We start from the raw sequence: 24055 nt of genomic DNA, 5'->3' as shown, positions 1-24055 counted from the left end.
CAGTTCTTTTGAAATCTAGTGCCTTCCTCTTTTTCCTGAGTATAGCTTGTTTGTACTTTTTTATCTTCCCCAGTAGGTTGGGAGCTTCTTTTCGGCAGGGATTACCTTTTCCTTTTTTTTATTTTATTTTTTAATCCTAGGACTTATCAGATTATCCAACACACAGTAAGTATTTCGTAAAATTTTATTGACTGAGAATTGTCAGGTTCCAATATATTTACAACTGAGTACGTTCTTTATATAGACTCTTGACAGTGTTCAAGTGATGGACTTGATCTGTAATTCATTCATAAAAGGAACTACTGAATAAAAAAACTTCTTCCTTCCACCAATACAAAGTAACACCTCAGCAAATTGTAGCCTTAAGAATTACCTGGGTTACTGAATAGTTAAAGTGCTTTTACCAGGGTCATACAACTAGTTAAACTCATGTCTAATCAGACTTTGAGGCCAGCTCTCTATCATGCTTTTAGTGTTTTTTAGTTACTTATCTTGTTGGGATAAGTCTCACTAAAAGCTTTCCTGAATTTTAAGAAAAGCAAGCAAAACTATTCTTAATTTGTTTATCCTAGTTATTTGTTTTAAATAGTTTTAAATGTATTTGATTATAAGGTAGTTGTATTTTTATGTGCTATACTTACTGATTATGCTACAAGATCCCTTTTAATCAGTGAGTATACTGCTAGTTATTTTTAGGACTTAAAACATTATTTTATTGTTTTAAACTATTAGGAGGGGGATCTTAGCCATATTTTTGTTATATATGTTATGTATTTTAGTCATATTTGTGATCTATTTTATGTCAGGTTCTTCATTAAAAATGTATTTCTTACTTATTCCTAAAATGCCCAGTTTACAGGAATGAATTTCAGTTAAAAAAAAAATGGGACCATATTTATGTATAAGTGCATTGGGAGAATAGGGTTCAATAGGGTTCAAAGGTCAATTGCCTGGACACCAAAATGGGTTCTCAAAGGAAAAGATTTTACTATCCTGTAAAGCAGGATGGGACCAAACAGCATCTAAGGACTACTTGTTCTAAGGGGGTACTCTAGGATGGGTATTTTATACGGAAAGATGGGGGTTGGGGAGAAGATGTTACTCTTTGCTTATCCGTTAGACCCTCTCTTGGGAGAAGTTTATTTCTTTACCATTGGACAGATTTTGAGATAAACAAGGAATAGAAACACAGAGCAGCACTCAAGCTTCTTGGTATTCTGTGTAGTAAGACCTAAGCTTCTTGCACCTGGGTGTGTGGGTAACCCATGTCCTGGTTACCATAATCCAACCCTCCTGCACCTGTCCTGGTGGGCAGCAACAACTTGTTTTTCTTTCTCTCTCCCTAACTACAAACAAAGTCCTGCTGGGGCCATTCTGTAAGAATTTCAGTAAAAACTATTTGAACCAATTTAAGTTTTATAGTCTTAATGGGAGTTAATTCGTTTTGTATTAATGCTTAATATATTAATACAATTAGTTAATTGCATTAATTTTAATTTCTGAGTATGAATTCTGAATGATAACCATAACACTTTATAAAGTCTGTCTTTATGCTCAGACTATAAAATTTTGGACTTCTGGGTTGTTTCTGATTATGTAGCTCAGTAGACTCAGATTTTGTAAGTAAAGAACCACTGTTGTGATCTTTTTCTTCTCAAAAACGCAGCCAGGTGATAAAAGTTCAGATCTTTTATTATCTCCAATATAGCCCGGTTAGCTTAGAGGCCTATCTCTCTGCTTGGTTCCAAGAGCTCTCTCCGAATGTCACCAAATCCAAAGGTCTGGTCCTTCAGCCTCTGCCTCTGCTTTTGCTTTCTTCAGCCTCCAGCCAGATCCACTCTTCACTCGGTGAAATCTCAACTTGTAGAGTCTTCCTCTCTGAAGAACTCTCCGACTGGCCCATTGGCCTATTTATGCTCCTTCCAGAGAGAGGGATTATGGGTAGTTCTACTTAGTACCTTGTTTCAGGTTTTGCCCAAAACATCTTCTTGTAAGATTAGATCAACTCTAATTAGTTAGCAGTTAGTAAGGATTCCAACAAACCACCTCTTCTCCATATGTTTTTCTCTCTCTTTCTCTCTCTCTCTCTCTCTCTCTCTCTCTCTCTCTCTCTCTCTGACATACCCACACATCCCTTCCATACATATCCCATTAAAAAAAAGATTGCTTTGTTTTTGTTTAATCTTAGTCTATTAGTTACAATCAAACCTTGAACCAGCTTTCTTTTGCATCAAAAATAGACCTGGACCCAGCTTTCTTTTGAACCCCAAGAAGTGAGCTCATCATTTTCCCCCTAAATTTATAATTTTCCCATCATCATCATCATTAGTTTTGATATTCTTGTAGTTGACCCGCCTGTGGTGATAACCTTTGACAAAACTTTGCTTCTACCCTCACCTTTGCTCTTTGAATCATTAATTTTTCCTGCTATGTTAGTTCAGGCCTTTAATGCCTAGACTTTGTCTCCAAATTAGTAGTAGTTCCTCACAATCTCTTTTCCTTCTATTCTATATATTACTGTATTGCCAAGTCAATCTTGCTTAGATGTCACTTAGATTATGCCACTCCGCTGCTCAAAAATCATCACTAAATCCATTTGCTTTCTAAATTAAGTCTGGCTTTCGTGGATTTCTGCAAAATGGTCCCAGCCCAACCTTTCAAGTTTTGGTTTATATTACAGAGTGTAATCCACTTTAATCTGGCCAAATTGATATACTTTCCATATTTTAAAAATATAATAGTATTTTATTATTTATTTTCCCCAAGATGACTTTACATATTTTCCACATCATGAAAAGTTCCAGTTTTGGTCACCTAACTTTTCTCACACAGTTCCCTGTGTTTGAAATACCCTCTTCCCACCTCTTTCTGTTTATCCTTTTGTTTATTCTTTCAAATCAGATACCATATCCTTTTTAAAGCCTTCCTAATCTTTGGCCAGAAGTGATTCCTCCCCCCCCCCCACACACACACACACACTTAATCTATTTACTTTTTTGATATTTTAATTTATATTATTTCATCTTCTAGATTTGTGAGTTCTTTGAGGACAGTGAGCATACTTTAATTTACTTTAACATCTCCTTGAATGCTTAAAACAGTATATTGCATAGAATAGGTATTCAATAAGTATTTGTGCAATCATTAACAAAATAGTTTCACCTATATACCATGCTGGTCATAGCTTGGTACACTCATTTGGACTGAGGTGATACTTAAACTCTGCTGTAATTGGGACTCTGGTCAATTATAATGAGATTTATTTGCCATTCCTGTTAACAGCATGTCCCTGCCCATATTTGACAAATGTACTTAAAATCTTAAAGTGTTTGTTAGGATGGTGTTTGGAATGAATAGTCTATATTATTTTTAAAAATCCACAATAAAGGAACTATAAGTAAAGGCAGAAGAACTGTATAGTTATGTATATAATCCCTTAAAGTTTTGAATGATGTTAATAAAAAGTATCCCGATTATGTTTCAGATATTTCTTTCATACTTCAATAAATCCATGATTTAATCCATGTGACTTCATTTTATAGAACTCAACCCCTCAGAGATTGTTCTACCCACCTTTCTGCTCATGATTGCCTGGGGTTGGTTATTCAAATGATTTCTCATTTTATAAGTCCAGCAGACCAGAGGTTCCCCACCCCTGCCTTAGTAGAAGGTTTCAGGAGTTCTTAGCAAAAGGTTATTACTTGGTGGCCAATCTTGAATTTTGTTAAATCCATATATATTGGTTTCTTCACTTAGCAAGGTAGCATATTGGTCACTTCTACATCACAATGAGACATGAATTGGGACTTTTGGAGAAGTTCTTGGTAGTGTTATAAAGAAATTTTCTCTTGCAAACTTTTGCATTGTTTTCCTTAATCATAACAGTAATTTCAAGAAATAAGAAAACTACAACCATTTGTTTATTTTAACTCTTATTGACTTTATACATAAGAAGACAAAACTTTTTGATCAGTTACTAGGGAGCAGAACACAAGTTCTATTAATTTGATTCTTTTTATTTACAGAATTTGGGTACTTTGTGAAAAAATCTTGTCTTTATAAGACACAAAACATTTTAAAAAGTAAAATTGCTTTTTTTTCTTCCAATAAGCGAGGGTGGAGTTTCCTGCTTCAGAAGTGCACTCTAGATAAGAGTGTTTTTGCACTTGTGATGGTAAATCTAGGTTCATTTGGTGAAAACTGCTATTTATACAGATAGAAGAGCTGTTTGATTCCAATATATACAGAGAATTTGTTAACTGAACTTCTACTGTTATTTTGACTTTAAACTACATCATATATCCTGGTAACGTAGAACAAAATTTTATTCTTTATAAACTAGAGCAATATATTTTTCATTTATGTTTATTAAGAGAAGTGCCATATTCTGAAGTATATGCCTTACAAAGGTCCCTAAAATGACAGTTACCAAAATATGGTGTTAAGCCTTTTGACTTTATCTGAACAAAATAACTGTAGCTGTAAATTGTAAAGAGTTGTAAATTTAATCATTTTAAGTTGTTTTAAAATATTTATTATTTTTTAATATTGCTTTAATTTCCCTATGTATTCCCACCCAGAAAACCTTCAAAGAATAAAAAATAAACGGGGAAAGAAAATGCAGTTGAGCATAAACTAACCAACACTATCGGAATCCAGCTCCAATGAAAACTGAGATTGTGAATCTGAAATGAATATTTCAGGCCAGGCAAAAGATGTGCTTTGCAATCTCCACTTATTAATCTGAGAGCCAGGGTTTATATACTCTTTAAGTTATTGTTACGTTAACACCAGCTATCTCCAGGTGATGCTGTATACCTTCCGGGGTTAATGCATACTTTGACATTTCAATTCCATCTTAACTAGCAGTAGCAAGATATCTGTTGTAACAGGTTTGTCAGTAATAGAAATGATCAATAGCAAGGTATCTGTCAAAACAGAGTTGTAAATAGCATAGTTGTGATGCCTTGTTCCTATCACATGCATTCTAGCCCTTTACGGCTGCTTCTTTTTTACTCAGAAGTTGAATTCTATGAACTTCAGTTCCCATAAATGACAATGATTAAAAAACATACCATGAAGCACAAAGGACTAGGCCAATGAGTATAAGAATGATACATGCAAGAGGAACAAAATGCAAAGGCAAAGAAGTCAGATTTTTACAGGATTTAATCTTTTTTAATCATTCAGATATTTGGTTTGTTATGCTATCAGAATCAATTCCAGGGACAGTACTTTTTGTCATGTTTTCTGCCAAGGCAGTTAACTGAGATATATCCCAAGTGAGCTTGGAATTATGTATAGGTCCATTTATTCTTTTCCTAAGCTGTGTCACATTGGTGGTATCATTATCCCTTCTCTGTGGAGTTATGTGTACATGAGTGAATCTATAATCACAAGTTAGTTGTGAATTGAATTTCCAAATTATTTACGTGATCCCCTAATCATTTTAATGATTGTTCCATTAACCCAGTCCTTGTTTTAATTCATTAAAGCTTATAATACATTTTTTACTAATTGATCTGCAAATTGGGCAGTCTGAATAGATTCTCTTAGAGCTATAGCTGAAATGGCAAGTGAAGTAATAATGGCTATAGCTGCTAGAACTCCAGCAATTAGTAATCCAACAAATTTCCTTTTCCTACTTCTTTTGTTCTCTAATTTTTTTTTGATGTTATCTCAAGTGTGTTCACCTGCTGACCTGTATCAAACTGATTGAAGTATCCAGTGGTTGATTCAGCTCCTTGAAGTCGGTCAGTGCAGCTGTAACTGACCAAAATCTAGAATAAGAAACAAATCTACAAATAGAAGTTAGGATAATCTGAGATAGAAAGACAAGCCCACAAGGACTGCTATAAGAGGTAGAGAGGCCAGTGTAAATTGGCCAGCAACTTTTCAAGTAATGAAATGTTTGTGTCACAGGCGACACAGTACATACAAATGTTAAAGATGTTTTAGCTTTAGCTTCAACAAACAATAAAAAAAATTTAGGTCTTACAGTCCATCATGCTAATGTTCTGTGTCAGAGGATTCCCAAAACTGTGATGAGGTTTTCTTGTGGAGTCAAAACCAAACAGTTCAATTCATAGGAAATAAAGAGGAAAAACCTCTTGAGTTCTCTATAAAAGAGGCTATGGATTGCTCTACCTTCCCAGTCAAACAAGAGAGACAGATGAAGGTACCAAGGAAACATTGAGTTCCAAGGCTGAAACAGTCTTTATGATCTTGAGATTTCTGATGATGAGCTTATTCTGGAAGAATGGTGTTACTGAGGTCAAAACCATAGTGAGTCAGGAGATGGAGTATAGTATAGGAGAAATAGCATGAAGACTGTATTATAGATAGTATTATAGTATACAGAAGCCTGGAAAACTAGGAAGGGCTTTAAAAGCCAAGAAAATTTTATATTGAATCCAGGAGTTAATAGGAGCCCCTGGATTTTTTTGAGAAGAGGAGGGATGACATAGACATTTGATTTAGGAAGGTTGCTTTGCCAGATGAGGACAGAACAGATTAGAATGAGGAGAGACGGGCAATAGGAAATATAGGTAAGAGGTGATGGCAATCTCAGTTAGCGTTATCCCCTGTGTGTGTAGAAAAAAACTACTTCTGAAAGCACTTTTTTCCTTTTTTGCTATTCAAATCTATACAATGTTCACATATCCTGAATGCTCAGTAAATGTTTATTGACTGACTCTCACATTGTGTTGTTCTCATTAAGTCTGTGGCTCAGGTGCTCTCATCAGATGTGCCTTCAGGAACTGAAGCAGAGGAAGAAGATGATGGCATGAATGATATGAATCAGGAAGTCATGTCACTGATATGGAGTGAAGATTTAAGAGTCCAGGAGGTTCGAAGACTTCTCCAAAGTGCTCATCCTGTCCGAGTCAATGTAGTACAGATGCCAGAAGTTAATGACCATGAATACATTGAAGAAAAAGAAAACAGGCAAGTAGACTCAATGGTATTCCATTAGCCATTACTTGTGGTGATCTTTTTCTTCTCAAAACGCAGCCAGATGATAAAAGTTCAGATGTTTTACTGCCTCCAATATAGCCCGGTTAGCTTAGAGGTCTATCTCTCTGCTTGGTTCCAAGAGCTCTTGCAGTTTTGTCCTTTGCTTCTGCCTCTGCTTTCTTCAGCCTTCAATCCAGCTCCAAGTTGAATCTGCCTTGCCTCTGAGAGAGGGCTTCTGGCTCTCAATCTACCAAAGTGCTCTGTGTCTGCACCAGAGTGTTCCTCTCCAATCCAGCTGAACTCTCTTCCGCCACCAGCCAGCCAAGTGGAAAATATTCTGGAATAGATCTCTCTTCACTGGCCTTATATCTGACGCTTCTGAGAGAATGAGATTATGGGTTTTCTTCCAGAGTGCTCTCTGACCCTAAGAGCTTTAAGGGAGATGTGAATTCACAAAGTTACAAAGTTTACTTTGTGAATCTGGCAAACTTGTGAACTCTGATGAGTAAAGGTGTAAACACAAGCATTGTACTAATTAGTTCTACTTAGTACCTTGTTTCAGGTTCTGGCCCAAAACATCTTCTTGTAAGATCAGATCAACTCTAATTAGTTAGCAGTTTGTAAAGATTCCAACAATTACTTATATGCAGTCTTTTAAATTTGAGTTTTGACTATTGTTCTTTTAGCTTGGAGTATGCAAATTTTTACTATCTTTACAACATTAATGAGATATTTTAAAGAAATATTGTTTCTTTTACAAGTTCAGGTTAGCCTAGCACATTGTAAATGTATTCAAAATATCTTAGTATTCTAAAAGTAGATTCTGGGAATCTTCTTTTGAAATAGATAACACTCTATAGATTTTTGTATCTATGGCATAAAACATTGGTCACTTCCCATTTGTGTATAGATTTTGAGTACTTGCTTACACCAGATGGTTTAATGTTATGCTAAGCAATACCATATTTTCAAAATTCTTAAAATAATTCGATATAATTACAATATTAAATCATCAGTAAGATAACAGGGTGTTTGTTGAGATTTTGAAGTTGGAGAGATTTGTAGGAAAAAAAAGTGTATGAGTACTAAATGTAAAATAATTAAAAGAAACAACTCAGAAAGTAAATCTCATATTTTACTTTAGGGGTTTAAAGATATTTAAACTTCTATCAGCATCTCCATCCCTAAGCAGCTCCTAAACTGGGTGTGGTACAGTTACTGTAAGTAACCTGGAAAGCATCTGATATAAAATCAGGCTGTGGGGATTCCTGCCATTCTTTCTTCTTGTCATCCGATGCAAGCCCCATTCTAGCCCTCTATGTAGATATATCATAAATGGCAAAAGACACTCTGATCCTGTTCAGCCACATGAAAAAAAGTTTTAGAATTGGAGGACAAAGATAGCAGCAATGCATTGTGAGCTTAACAACAAACACTTCTGTGGGCTTCTGTGCCTGAATAAAGAACTAGAAAGGTGTATAAAATAAAAAATCAACAATAACAAAAAGCAGTAGATATTATGACTCTATTCCATCTCAACATTCTTATTTTCTGAGATATTTAAAAAAATTATTTGGGGTACCATTCTTTGTATTCCATGCTCTAAGTATACTACCTGACACAGAGATGTTTAATAAATATTGGTTGACTAATTGGCCCAACTCAACTACAGTAATGCACCCAAAGGTTATCTGTTTAGGTTTTATCTATTCCATGACTTTTTTTTTTCACTGTAAAAAGTTTTCTAAAAGGGAAGTGTGTTTTGCAAGGAAGAATCCTCAGTATGTTTGTGAAGAGAAAAAAGAGTTGGGAAAGAGAGTTAACATGAGAGGAATGAATATGTGCAAGAAGTGAGGGATGCTCTATTGTTGGATGCTTTGACTTCTGACACTTAAGTAGAAATCTTTATAAGCGATATCCTTTAATGCAGGACATCCTGAGCTTCAGCTTATATGACTGTGAATAAAGTACAATTTCAGAGTGGTTTTAGCTTTCATAAAATTACATCTAATTCTTGTACTACAATGTGTGGTATATAGTAGATGCTTAGTCACTTTATTGATTGATCTCTTTTCTGGTACACTATAAGAGTGAGAAAACTGTTGTAGGCAATGGTGCAGCTTGTGAGACACCTTTCAGAGTCATTGTTTCTTCTTTATTTATAAAATGATTTCTAAAATTTTTATTAGATCCCTAAAATTTAATGAACTTGTTTCTGACCCTGTCTCCAGTACGTATAACCTGACCTCAATAGCTGCTTACTCAAGCAGTGTCCAGTTTACAAAACATATTTTAAAATACCATTTCTAAGTCAGTTATTTATAATATATCTTGCAACAGAAACAGTGATTTAAATGATAAAGTACTAGGATAGCTCATAAACACTCATTTTATCTGTAATGTAACTGAACAGTACTAAGAGTACGGAACTATCCTTCATAACAGAGTTGCTATGTGAGAAGTCATATTTTCTTTTAATATAGCTTTAACAACAGGCGTAACCATTCCCTTTCCAATCATTTCCTGTGCCAAGTCAGAGCATTGCTTTGCCAGAATTTCTGCGTGTCCTTTAACAAGGACATAAAAGGAAGAGTTTATAGCAGGAGTAGTTAGTAGTGATAATGGTAGTGAATTTACTGATAAGATGATCCCTTGAAAATAAGAAATATTCATAAATTGAGACCTGCCAATTTTTCCTTTAGTAGCTGAAATAAAACTTCATCTAAACCACAAAGTGAAGAAATAAAACTTTCCAGTATTTGGGATGTTCAAAGCATAGGCCTTGAAACCCTTGTACCATTTTTGGTATTTTTCTTTATATTTTATCTTTGCACTTATCTCAAACTCCTCCTTAGACTTGAAGTTATTTATGTGGATGCTATTCCCCTAATTATATCCTCAGCTACTTAGGTCTTTTCTGTTTTGTATCCTGAATCTGTTTATTTGAACCCTTATATTTTGTGAGAATTAAGGAAAAGCTTTCTTTCTGAACACTGGAGGTTAATTAGTTCATAGGCTAAATGCTTTTCACATAGGAGATATAGATAAAAGAAAAATGGGTCATTCTCAAAGATATAGAATACAAATTCGAGTAAGGATATTTTTGTAGGACATCTGTTAAAGGCAAGAAAATACTCCTTCTACATTGTGAGTTGGCATCAGCTTGAGATATATAAAATAGTTTCTTCGTATGAGATTGATAATATTATATTTTGCTTTTTAACTTTTCATACCTATCATTAATTTTTATTTTCATCTTAGGTTGCTCCAGTTGTGTCAGCGAACTATGGCACTTCCCTTGGGGCGAGGAATGTTTACTTTGTTTTCATACCATCCAGTTCCAACAGAACCGTTGCCTGTTCCTAAACTGAATCTAACTGGTATGTTGTTGCCCAAAGGGCAGAAATAAGAGCAATGAGTGGAAGTTGAAAAGACATAAATTTAATCTTTTATAGAAAAACTTATTAATGATTAGAGTTATTTCAAAATCAAATAGGTACCTCGGGAAGCAATTATTCCCTTTGAACTGGAGTTCACCAAGCAAGGGGAAATGACTGCTTATATATTATTCTGTAGAGGAAATATTTCTTCTGATATATTTTCTCTAGATAGTCCAAATTGCCACTGAGGTTCCATGCAACTCTGTTACTCTGTGACATTGGTCCTCTGGTGACAAACAGATTGCCACTAGTTCTTTCTTTGAAAACCTCTTTAGCTTAAAAGGTTGAGATAGAGTTTGTGCTTCATTGTCCAAACATTTGAGAACTAATGATTACCCCTTAAGGTATTAGTGAAGGATTGTATAACATTTAGCATAGTAATGACTCTTTTAAGATTCAGTGAATGATCTCATTTCAAGAAATATTTAGCAAACACCTTTCTTCTATTGTCTAAAAGTAATTTAAAGTATTTATGGTAACACACACAGATATTCATTAAGCTAAAAAAAAATTCTTCCATATGTAGTTGATTTGCAGAGATCTTTTACTTACTCAAAATTCTTCTTTAATACCTGTACATGATACTGTATTTCCTATTCTCAGTGAAAATTAACAGCATGTGTTGAATTAATACTAATTTCATTAATCATATGTAGTAAAGTAAACTATTTTCTTGGCTCTGATGCACATCTTAATGCTAGTGTTGAAGTGCCTTACTGCTTGGCAGGCTATTTTAAGAGTCAGATTTCTGAAAGTGTATTCATGACCAGATTCACCTATAAGAACTTGTCACCAGTCATATTATTTCATGTGTTTTAACAAAGAAAACTTGTTTAGTTTAACTCTCTTTGACCCTGATTTTAAAGACAAGTTAATTAATTTTTGGATTCAATTTTTGAAGGCTTACAGAGCCTTAACAAGAATTTAGGAATTAAGGGGTTAATAATGTAGAATATGAAGAAGTCTGTTCTATTATGGAGTTGGAGCTAAATTTAGCTATTTGGCTTGTGTTAAGTAATTTTTTTATTTAATGTTTTAATGTTAAATTTTCTTTTGCTGAATAGGACGGGCACCTCCTAGGAACACAACTGTGGACCTTAACAGTGGAAATATTGATGTGCCTCCCAACATGGCATGTTGGGCTAGTTTTCACAATGGTGTTGCTGCTGGGTTAAAAATAGCACCTGCTTCCCAGATTGACTCAGCTTGGATTGTCTACAATAAGCCAAAGAATGCAGAATTGGCCAATGAATATGCAGGCTTTCTTATGGCCTTGGGCTTGAATGGGCACCTTACAAAACTAGCTACTCTTAATATACATGACTATCTGACCAAGGTGAGAATCTTAATTGGAAAGAGAGAAACCTTAGCATATATTTTCTGACTAGAGTCTGCTAAGCTAGATCTTCTTTAACAATGTTGTATTATTTGACTCCTAGGATTTATTGTGAATGTAAAACTTTAGAATTAAAGGTTATTTTCTCCCTTGTAATTTTTTATTTTTTATTTTTATTCAATTCACTGTTTTAGGGCCATGAGATGACCAGCATTGGACTGCTTCTTGGTGTTTCTGCTGCTAAGCTAGGCACAATGGATATGTCAATTACTCGACTTCTCAGCATCCATATACCTGCTCTCTTACCTCCAACTTCAACAGAACTTGATGTCCCTCACAATGTTCAGGTGGCTGCAGTGATAGGCATAGGCCTTGTCTATCAAGGGACAGCTCACAGGCATACTGCTGAAGTTCTGCTGGCTGAAATTGGTGAGATCTTAATTGGTTTTTAATAGAATATTTCTTCAAGTTGTATTATTACAATCAATATTAAATCAACATTAAAATAATGATAAAGTTAGAAAAAAGTAAGATAAGAGGTTTGGTTGAGAATGAAATAGTTCTAGAACTTTTTTCCTGATTCCAAAACAAATCACCAAGGATTTAGTAAGCATCTATTCTATGCCAGCCATTGTCCTAACTGCTGAAGATAGAAGGAAAGATAAAGGACAGTCCCTGCTCTCAAAATATATCACTGTTGTCCATATCTAGGCATTTACCATTGCTAAAGTATAATGCCGAAGAAACTGAGGCAAGCTAGAGATTAGAGAGTATTTAATATTTTATTTGAAAGGAGAGATTTACTGGAAGCAAATGGATCCATGGTTTGATCCAAGGGCTGAATTGAGACTATCGTCACCAAGAATCCAGCAAACAATGAGAGTTCTCAATGACCTATATACATGTGGCTCAAATACAGGGGCTAGATCGAGGCAGGGGCAGAGTTAGGGTACTGAGAACAGGAATGGGACTCTGATAATTCAGTTCTGACAGGGTGAGGGGAGGCACTGGGGGATATCTGATAATTGGGATTACAGAATGGGGAGAGGCACCCAACATTCTGATGATGCCTACATTAGAAGGTTTTTCTCCTTATCTGGATCATCATAACCAGGAGGCAGGGGTGGTTGAACAGAACAATTATAAACTGAGGCAGAACAAATAGGGAAACCGAGGCAGGACAATTATGGAAACTGAGGCAGGGCAATAAAAGAGAACTGTGGCATAACATTCTACACTCTTCTGAATATTCAAATCATTGAATTACCTTCCTCTAGAAGGTCTTAGCACTATAATTTTGACCAACCCTATGTAAAGCAAATAAACCAAACCAAACCTAAAAAAATGCAAGGACTTATGGCAAAGACCAATCTCTTCCTGATAACCCCAGAATTATTAGCATTAAACAGCATATGTGTGTACCCAAATTGCATATTGTCCAGAAATATTTTCAAAAAGACAAAAAAAAATTATTTTCAGAGGCTCTTTAAATGACCTCAGGATGACCCAATACAATCCATTAAAACTTAGATAGAATATCCTATACAGAATATCCTAATATCACATAAAAGTATCCAAGAGGTTCTTAAAACTATTAAGCTTTTAGAAATACTATACCTCATATTGATAACAGTAATAAATTTGTTTCAGTAAGTCCACAAGTTATCTTTCATATTTAACAGAAACATTTTTAAAAGGACAGGGAAAAACTATTATTTTCAGAAGCTCTTTAAATGATGGATATAATTTCAGGGTACAATTAATTAAACTTATACAGAATACCGAATTCCACATAAAAGAATCTGAAAGATTCTTTAAAATATCCTTTAAACAGTAGAAGTAATTAATATTTGAACCAGCAAGAAGCTGCAGTTTGTTAAAAAATAAAAAATAAATGAAAAAACACCATCTTAATGGGGGAAGAGGGATTAGATTGTCTCTTTCTACATGGTCGCCCTTCCCCAATTCCACCATGCTTCCCGACTCCAACTTCTTACAGCTAAACTTTTTAGGGTTCCATTTCCCCCAGGATCCAATTTGCCAGCTAAAGACAGGCCCCTACCTCGTGGGGTATCTCCTTTCCCATGGCAAATGGCAAATTCACTAGGGTTTGTGCTTTTTTGTTCCCTATTTCTAGAAAGCCATTTTCCTCTCTCTTTTCCTCTTTCTCTTACACCATTTCTTCCTGTCCCATCTCTGTCTCTCTTCTCCCAAAGCCTACTTGCTCAAACATTCTCTGACATACTTTAAACCCTCCCAAACCAGTAATTCTTCTCACTAAATGCTCCATTTAAACTATTATTTGCTTTTGCAGATCAATCTCTCTTTCCCTTGTTTTTACCTTACTTTTTAAAAAAAAAAAACTTTAAATTTCAGGATTCACAAATAACATTGAACCAAATTTCATAAAACTTACCCAACAGAGCTGACTAATGTTTAAGGCATAACTCATAGTTTACAAATTACCCAGTATTTTTAGAAAGCAACATACCATCTAAGTAGGGAGACACAAACACAATCTCCCAAAGTAAGCATTTTGTTTTAATAACCTATATTTTAACTTAAAATCCAAACAAAAACAGCTTTAAATTCCCAGTAATATAAAACTGCTTTTCCTATCATATTTCAAATAATGAATTTCACTAAATAATACAGTTTTTTTATTTTTTCCCTCTCTGGCCTTACGTGGCCATTATTCCCAATGGACTTTTTCTTAAGCTCCAACTTTGGCCAGAGTTGGAGCCTTTAGAAAAGTCAGACCTTTCTTTACCTAATTAGAGGCACATGACCCTTTTTCAGGCAAGTTAACAGAACTTCACTTCAACAAATTCTTAAGATCTTATACTCAGAGATAATTTTACTGTTGCCTATGCAGGCTAGATTTAGTTATTTCCCACAATTTTAAAACTGCCCAAAAGAATACTCAGAACAAATCTGGCATGCAAAGGCAATAGTAAAATTATTTCCCATAATTTCAGAATCATCCTAAAATTCCTAATCAAATGTTTCCTGCAGCTTGAGTTTCAAAGCAATTAGCATAAACTCCTTTTGTTCTCCAGAGGTCTTATCTAGGCTAGCCCAACCCAAGCCAAGCCTGAATTTTAAACTTCTTTAAGGAAAAACCCAATTGCCAGTTTTTAAAATACTTATAAATTATCACATGCAAATTTTATACTAAGTACAGTTGCAACATTGAAATAATCAATTTCCAAATTTCTTGATCATTGTTCTTAAAATTTTAGCAGAGCTCTTAACCAACAGGACAAACAAGTCACACAGGACACAGACATAGATTGCGCAGTTATAACATTAAACAAAATATTTACACACTGACCAGGGGCTATCTGGAAATCTTAGAATAGCCCTGAGGGAAGTTGTTGCACTTCAAAAGTCTTCCCTTCCAGAATCCAAACAGAGCTTTTTTTCCAAGCTCCAATTTTTGGTGCATTTCTTTGCTTTTACAGAGAATGCCCAGATTAAAACCAGGCAAAACCAAAAGGTACTCAGAACCAGATAGTACTCAAAAGGTAACTCAGAACAGATAGTACCCAAAAGGTACTTAGAACCAGATAATACCAAAAGGTACTCAGAACCAGATAACACCAAAAGGTACTCAGAATCAGATGGTACCAAAAGGTTCTTAGAACCAGATAGTACCCAAAAGGTACTCAGAACCAGATAGTGCCAAATGGATCCATGGCTTCTCAGAGTTGTATGCTCATCAGCCCAACTTTTACCGGGGACCAGATTTGCTAATAATCAGACCTGATAGAACACTTAACCTGCAGGGGTTTGAAACCAGATTCTCCCTTGGCCAAATGGAGGTGTCCACCATCAGGCATCAGGCACAGTTGTGGCTGAAAACTGCTCTCTCTTGGAGGATCTAGAAAAAAATCCAGAGGGCCAGCCTTTCCAAGCAAAGAACCCTGAGACCCAGCTGCCCTGAGACCCAAAGTGGAGATCTGAAGGTCTTCTAATCTCTAACCCTGCTCTTATTTTCTAACATCTCAGTGGGAAGTCTCCAAAATGTAATGCTGGAGAAACTGACGAAGATAGAGATTAGAGAGTATTTAATAATTTATTTGAAAGGGAGAGATATACTGGGACCAAATGGATCCATGGTTTGGTTCCAGGGCTGAGTCAGACTATTGTCATCAAGAATCCAGCAAACAATGTGAGTTCTCAGTGACCCATATACACGTGGCTCAGTCATGGTGTAGATCGAGGCAGGGGCGGAGTCAGGGTGCTGAGAGTGGGAATGGGACTCTGGTAATTTGATTCTGACAGGATGAGGGGAGACATTAGGGGTATCTGATTACAGAATGGAGAGAGGCACCCAACATTCTGATGATGCCTTTTAAGATAGAAGGTCTTTCTCCTTATCTGGATCATCATGATAAGGAGGGAGAGGTGGTTGAGCAGAACAATTATAAACTGAGCTAGAACAATTAGGGAAACCAAGGCAGGACAGTTTAGAGAAACTGAGTCAGGACAATAAAAGAGAACTGTGGCATAACAAAGTAGTAGAAGGAATGTGATAGCAAGTCACTTAATTCCTCAGTGCCTTAAGCAAATCTTTAAGACTCTAAATCCCAGAGTTGTAGCTTAACTATATTATAAAGATGAATTTCCTCTTCTGGATAGTGTTATGCTATCAAAATCCTAGTTCCTTTCTCCTTTTCTCCTCTTATGAGAGTTTATGACATAATTTGTTTACAAATGTTAACTTGTAGTATCCATTTTAATATGGGTATTATCTTCTATCTACTGAGTGGCCTCCTTGCTTTTCTTTGAGCAAAATAATCCATCTCTCTATTCCAGGCATTTTTACTAGGTGTCTTGTATGCATAGAATATTTTCCTTCCTCATCTCTGCTTCCAAGATTCACTGACTTTTCTTAAGTCCTAGCTACAATATCGCCTTCTTCAGGAAGTCTTTCTCAATCCTTCTTAAGTCTAATGCCTTCCAAAAACTGTTGATATTTATCACATATATAGCTTGTTTGTACATGGTTGGTTGCCTGTTGTCTCCCCTATTAGATTGTGAGCTCTTGAGGGTAGGGACTGTCATTTGCTTTTCTTAACTTACCCAGTACCTGATACTTAATAGGTGCTTAGTAAATGTTTTTTGATTAAATGATGGCTTAAGTGTCCCTATTAGGCCCATATCCCAGAGAGCTCATAAAGGGAACTAAAAATTGAGAAGATATCCATCAACTAGGGAATGGCCGAATAATTTATGGTATGGGAATGTAATATTCCATTATTACTGTTTTATAAGAAAATGATGAGCAGGTTCATTTCAGAACAACTTGGAAAGACTTACAAATAAACTGATGCTGAATGAAGTGAGCAGAACTAGAAGAACATTGTTTATACTAAGAGCAAGATTGTGTGATGATCAACTATGATAGACTTAGCTCTTATAAGCAATCCAGTGATCCAAGATTCTTCCAATAGAATAGGAATAGAAAATGCCATCATACAAAGAGAGAACTATGGAGACTGAATGAAGATTGAAGCATATATTTTCATCTTTTTGTTTTTCTTGTCACTTTTCTCTTTTGTTCACATTTCCTTCACATCATGACTAATATGGAAATATATTTAAAATGATTGTATGTGCATAACCTGAAAAAAAACTCAAACAAATGACTTTTTCTTTTTGCCAGAACATGTATGAAGAAGAAGCATTACCAGATTTGCTTTAAACATTATATTCTTGAGTTCTAATTTTGTCATTTTTTGCTAGGCGTTTAGCTAAAACTTGTGACATACCAAATTGTGACCACTGAATAGTGCCTCCCTTTTTTTCTTTAAAAAATATTTTATTAGTACTTTTAAAGAAAATTCCTGAAACTATCCACTGTACCTTTTAAACATTTTTAAAATTTATTTAATTATTATTAATGCACATTGCTTTATGAATCATGCTGAGAGAAAAATCTGAACAAAACCATGGGAGAGAAAAAAACAAAATACAAAAAAGTAGTGAACATAGAATAGTTTGTGTTGATTTACATTCAGTTTCCATAGTCCTTTTTCTGGATGCAGATAACATTTTCTATCCAAAGTCTATTAATATTGCCTTGATCATTGAACCACTGAGAAGAATCAAGTCCTTCATAGTTGATCATCACACATTCTTGCTGTTATTGTGTACACTATATTCCTGGTTCTGCTTGCTTTGCTCAGTATCAGTTCATGTAAATCTTACCAGGTCTTTCTAAAATCAGCTTGTTCATCATTTTTTATAGAACAATAATATTCCATTACCATCATATACCACATCTTGATCAGCTTCCACAAAAAGAGCTGCTACAAACTTTTTTTTTTTTTAAACTGAGGCAGTTAAGTTGAAGTTAAGTGACTTGAATGGAAACAATTGACAGCAGAAGTAGAGGGCTTAACTTTTTTTTTTTTTTTCCTAAGCTAGGCAATGGCGGTTAAGTGAGTTTCCCAGGATCACACAGCTGCCAATCCTGCCATTGAAATAGAGTGGGAGAGCAAATGAAAGCCAAGTTCCTCAATGGAACTTACACTTACCCAATAGAAAGGGAGTACCCCCATGAGGTTGGGGCATGCCCTTAGCTGACAGGCTAAATCTGAAAGGGACTTATCACCCTAAAAGAGTTAACTATGAGGAAAAGAAGGGGTTGGAAATCATAGTGGAGTTAGGGGAGATACCAAGAGGCATGTGGGAAGGGGAAGGAGAAAGACACCACAAGGCCTGGGTAGACTGCCCCAAAGGAGGGCAGCAGCCATGAGATGTCCCACAAGTAGAGCTTATAGGGAAAATTTAATCTTAGGGACTTTCCTGGGATTTTTGACAGGGCATGGCAGGGTGAAATTGCTTGAGGCAGAGGGTGGGTCTCAGGAGTTTGATGTAACTTGGTTTTCAAACTGGACCAGCTCCCCAAATGTGAGCTAAACTGATTTCTGTCAGAGCCATCTGAAGCCTGCTTGCCCCAGGGATCAGTTCCTCTATTAACCACACCTAACCTCATCATAATGGTTGGATCTTTTCAAAACTGTACCAGTTATGCATTAGTGTCCCAATTTTCCCACATCCCCACCAACATTTATCATTAACTTTTCTGTCATCTTAGCCAACCTGAGAGGTATAAGATCTTACCTCAAAATTATTTTTATTTGCATTTTTCTGACCAGTAGTGATTCAGAGCATTTTTTCACATGACTATATAGATGGTTAATGTACTCTTTTCCAATAGCATTTTTAAATAAATAAAATAAACTACAAAGAATTACAAGTTTGCTATTGAAAAATAGCAAAAAAAAGTTTCTTTTAAATTCAAGGATATGAATTTTAGGAATCTCTGCTACATACTTTTTTTTTGGTAGCTTCATCAGCTGCTATGGTTTTAACTATCATTTCTATACTAAAGACTCGAGAGGTCTATATATCCAGCTCAGCCTCTTCTCAGTTAGTTTTAGATTACCAACTTCCACTTAGACATCTCAAACTATATTTCAGAAACATTTTAAACTCAATATATCTAAAACTGAACTCATTATTTTTTTACTGTAGACCTTTCCTTTTTAATTTTCTTGGTGCTTTTGAGAGCACTAGTTCTTCTAGTTACTCAGGGTTTGCAACCTTGATCTCATCCACCCCTTTTTTCATTCTACATATTTAAATCAGTTGCCAAATCTTGCTCTTTCTCCTTTCAAAACATTTCTTGTATCTTATATCTCTCCCCACATATAACTATCATCTTAATTTAGATCCGATCACTTTTTGCCTAGATTATTGCAACAGCACTTCCTCCTTCCCTTTACCTGATATTCCCTCTCGTCCTTTAAGATGCTATGTAGTTATTATCTTTCTTCATGAAGTCTCTCCTGATTCTCATTCTTCCTATTCTTAATAGCTAGTGACTCCCTTACAAATTAGTAACTCTCTTACAATCTACTATTTAGCTAATTTATAAATATTTGTATTTATTGACATAAAGACATATTTTTATAGGAACTTGAATGTAAGTTCAATACAAGTAGGGATTATTTCATACTTTTATTTGTATTTATAATGCCAGCACATAGTGGATACTTAACTAATACTTGCTGATATTGATTGATACTTTTGAAAAGCTATGTTCATCAATTTATTTTGGTTTGTGTTTTCTTGATTTTAAAATTTAAAACAATCTGTGTGACATTTCCACTGAATAGAGTAAAGTACCAGGATTATTTTCTTGAGAAAATTGGAAGTGTTTTGTTTTAGTTTTAATGATTAATATATTTGCCATCATAGGATTGTTTGTTTTTCTTCCTCTGGCTGCAAATAATCTTTTCCAACAAGTAGTATCTCTGTTCTGTATTACTAGATAGACTGGTTAAGATATATAGCTATGTGAGGGTAATTTTAAAAACTTAGTTTAAACAACCATAATATAAGGAAGACAAAAATATTAACGATAATTTTAAAACTAATCAATGTTTCATTAACTGAATTTTTTCCATTCATTTTTCCTCAAATTCCATCATGTGACAGAGTTTACAAAGTAGCCAAAATTTGTAAATTAAAGAATTAATTAGGATTTTCATTGCCTAATAATTTGTCCATGGTAAGCATCATTTGTCACTTATCCACAGGTAATTTTTTGACTAGTCATACATTAGTCATCAGCAGCATTAATTTCTCTTATAATTAGAAATTTAATGTCTTAAAAATTATTTACAATGTTAAAATGTTAGAAGGGCTATTTGAAACTTTTTTCTTATGTTTTAAAGGACGTCCCCCAGGTCCAGAAATGGAATATTGCACTGACAGGGAATCATATTCTTTAGCAGCTGGTTTGGCACTGGGCATGGTTTGCTTGGGGGTAAGCATTCTTAATTCTCAAAGTTTAGTTCTGAAATTTGTGTTAAAACAGTTGGTGTTATTTAATCTTTCTTTGAAGCTCATTCTATCTTATTCCAACAGCTTAATCTCAACTATTCCTTCATTTGTGGATTTTAAAGAAGTACCAGGTTTTTAGTCGGAGAATATCTGGGGAGTAAATATCTGATTTAAAGAATCTTGTCTTTACTGAAGTCTACTGTTTATTTGTGGAACAAGAGAACAGTAAAAGAGAATTGAATGATAAAGGCTCAAAGTATCTAAGGCAGAATGCCCAAACTAGAACTTAAATGCATAAATAGTTAGACTGCAAACTGATGTTTTTACTCATCATTATGGGGGCAAAGAGCCTGAAATATATAAAAGTATCTGGTGTTTATTGTCACAGGTACACAGTAGCCTTCTCTTTGCTTGTTTGATTTATATGTACATACATGTGTATGTTTAAGTGTATATCCATGAAGAGTCAGCTTGGTGACTCAGTGTAGTCAGGAAAATCTGAGTTCAAATCCAGCCTCAAACACATAATAAACTATAACCTTGGGCAAATCACTTTGCTTTAATTCCCTGGAGAAGGAATGGCTTTGCTACTCCAGTATTTTTGCTAAGAAAACCACATGGCATGGACAGTATTGGTGTGCTATGATACACAAAAAGTCAAGCAGGACTGAACAACAGATGTTTACATATGTATGTATGCACACAATTGTGTGCATATGCGTGTGTATTTTTATACTTAGATATGTATATGCATAAACACTCATACAAAATGGATATATGTGTACATTTAAAATATAAATATTATACACATATTTATAAAATAATGGTATGAATCCTTTCATGCTATAGAAATAGACTCAGTTTTAGTCAGAGGTTATATTTGACTAGATTTTTTTTACATTTAAAAACTTTTGTAGCTGATAGAGGACTGGAGCTCAGGAGAGAGACTAGAACTGGAGATATAAATCAGGGCATCATCTGCAAAGAAAATGAGCCCATGGGAATTGATGAAATCACCAAGTAAGATAGTATACAGCAAGAACCAGAAGAAAGCCCAGGACAAAGACTTGAGGGACACTCATAGTAGCAGGTATAACATGAATGAAGAACCAGTAAAGGAGACTAAAAAGACTAAAAATGTAAAGGGCTTCAGCAAATCCTTCCCCTAACTGGAGGTATTCATGAAGAGATTAGATTATCACTTTTTAGAAATGTCATAAGCAAGATTCATAATCTGGGGCCTGTGAACTTGTTTTTTAAAAATAATGTGTAACATTCTTTGCAAACCTTAAACTATTATGTGTTTTCTGCATTTAAAATCATTACTCTGAAAAGGAATCCTTTAGTTTCATTAGATTACCTGCAAGGGACCATGACCAAAAAATGAATAATCCCCCATTATAAGAGGATATTTATGTAGTAGGGAAGCATTGGTCTAGAAGATGACTGAGGTTCTTTCCTTTTCAATAGAGAGGGATGATCTGAAGTTTTGTTTATTTTCTGAAGTGTTTGAGCACAGATTGTGGCTTATTTTTAGTTCATTTCTTTAATTAGTAGTTATGTTTTTTTAATCCATGAAATTTGTTTTAAAATAGTTCTTTTTTTATTATTTCAAGCATGGTAGCAACCTTATAGGCATGTCTGATCTCAATGTACCTGAGCAACTTTATCAGTATATGGTTGGTGGTCACAGGCGCTTCCAAGCCGGAATGCATAGAGAAAAACATAAATCTCCAAGTTATCAAATTAAAGTAAGTCTATAAAGTAATGCAGATAAATACTAGTTCTTAAGTTTTCATATTATTTGGGAAGCCATTGAAAATAAGTATTTTTTGAGTGATATATGAATAAATTGGGGAATATGTTAACTGGCTAATTCAATCAGAATTCAGAATAATTTTTTTAGCAGAAAATAAATTCACAAATCATGTATATAAATTGGAATTGACTTCAAAAATTATCTTTTGATAGGAAGGTGACACAATCAATGTAGATGTGACTTGTCCCGGTGCAACTTTAGCTTTGGCGATGATCTACTTAAAAACTAATAACAGGTATTGATGTTTATAAATTTGTCTCATTAAAAATTTCCTGAGTAAAAAGTGAAAAAAAAAAAGTCTTTTATTTCTACAGTCATAAAGCGGAAAGCTCTTTAAATTCTTGTATTCTGGGTGAATCCCTAATTATCAACTCCTATATACAATATAGATTTCAGTTATGGATCATAAATTTTGGATGTTAAAAAAAATCTGACATTATCCAATTCTCAAAAAGTTCCAGATTTTAAAGTTTTTGAAATTTCTGTACTCACATATTTAATATTAGCAAAACAACATGTTAGGTCATTTATTTTAAAATAAGTCCAAATTCTCCTCATCATATATAAAAATATTTGGAATCTTTTTTAACTTAACAACAACCAAAAAAAAAAAAAAAAACCAAAACTTATCATTAACAAGTTGCTTATACTGTTCTTTAAGAGAGAACCCTCTTTCCTATCTCCAAACCTATCATCCAAAGCCTACTTCATATGTAATCTTCACCCATAAAATTTGTGCTGATCCCCTCATGAATGAAAAACCTCTTCCTTCTATTGGCCTCTTGTTACTTATTGTATCTGAGGTACATATGTTAACCTATTCTCGAGAGCAGGAAATGAATCTTCAATTTTATATTGCTCTCAATGGCTACTATGCTGCATTACAAACAATAGATGTGCAGAAAGCCTGCATTGTTCGGTTTGCATTGCAGATAATTTCAACAGAGCAAGAGTTTTCTTTACTGTGGGAAATTTTAACTTAGCTGGGTAAATTAGCTAAAGTGTCTCTACTGTGAATTTAGTCAATTTTGTTAGGTTATTGTAAGTTTAAATAGAAACTATGAGATAATTGGTTATTAGGAGAGTTTTCCCAATATCCTGAGACTTTTGCTCAATAATAATAAAATAATCAACAAGCATTAGTAAAAACTAGGTATTGGGCACTATATGAGGAGCTGGGGTTGCAAAGACAAAAATGAAGCTTTGCCTTTAAGGGCTTTTCTATTGGAAGATAGAAAAAAAAATTAATAATTGAGCATAATTAACACAATAGTTGAGTATATGGATATTTTGTGATGGGATATTTTTGTGTTGCTTTTTTTAGAGACATAATTTGATTCCATCAGTTATCTTAATTATATTATTCTACTTAAACAGATCTATTGCTGACTGGCTTCGAGCTCCTGATACAATGTATTTGTTGGATTTTGTGAAACCGGAATTTCTTCTGCTGAGGGTATGTACTATGTCCCTCTAAATCATAATGTGATGGAGACAGTGACCATTATTTCAAAGTTCAATTTGTGTATTCTTCCAAAAGACATTTCTAATGCACATTATAAAACTACTTCAGTAATAAAAAGGGATTTAAAATATTGCCATTCTACTTAAGTTTATTTCTGTTTAAAAATATTACTTAAA

General features: G+C 34.5%; 1 protein-coding gene across 1 annotated transcript in view; it reads left to right on the top strand.

The window, feature by feature from the left end:
* The window catches only part of ANAPC1 (anaphase promoting complex subunit 1), a 141768-nt gene that overhangs the window by 66463 nt on the left and 51250 nt on the right, over nucleotides 1-24055 (top strand). The window contains exons 26-33 of the mRNA XM_051975808.1: nucleotides 6722-6948; nucleotides 10219-10337; nucleotides 11462-11733; nucleotides 11928-12162; nucleotides 20487-20578; nucleotides 22212-22346; nucleotides 22567-22649; nucleotides 23792-23870. Coding sequence (XP_051831768.1) covers nucleotides 6722-6948; nucleotides 10219-10337; nucleotides 11462-11733; nucleotides 11928-12162; nucleotides 20487-20578; nucleotides 22212-22346; nucleotides 22567-22649; nucleotides 23792-23870 — 1242 coding nt within the window. The remainder of the gene's footprint in view (nucleotides 1-6721; nucleotides 6949-10218; nucleotides 10338-11461; nucleotides 11734-11927; nucleotides 12163-20486; nucleotides 20579-22211; nucleotides 22347-22566; nucleotides 22650-23791; nucleotides 23871-24055) is intronic.

The sequence above is a fragment of the Antechinus flavipes genome, chromosome 2 (genome assembly GCF_016432865.1).
Source record: "Antechinus flavipes isolate AdamAnt ecotype Samford, QLD, Australia chromosome 2, AdamAnt_v2, whole genome shotgun sequence".
Lineage (NCBI taxonomy): Eukaryota > Metazoa > Chordata > Mammalia > Dasyuromorphia > Dasyuridae > Antechinus > Antechinus flavipes.
This window is presented reverse-complemented; position numbering and strand designations above follow the sequence as displayed.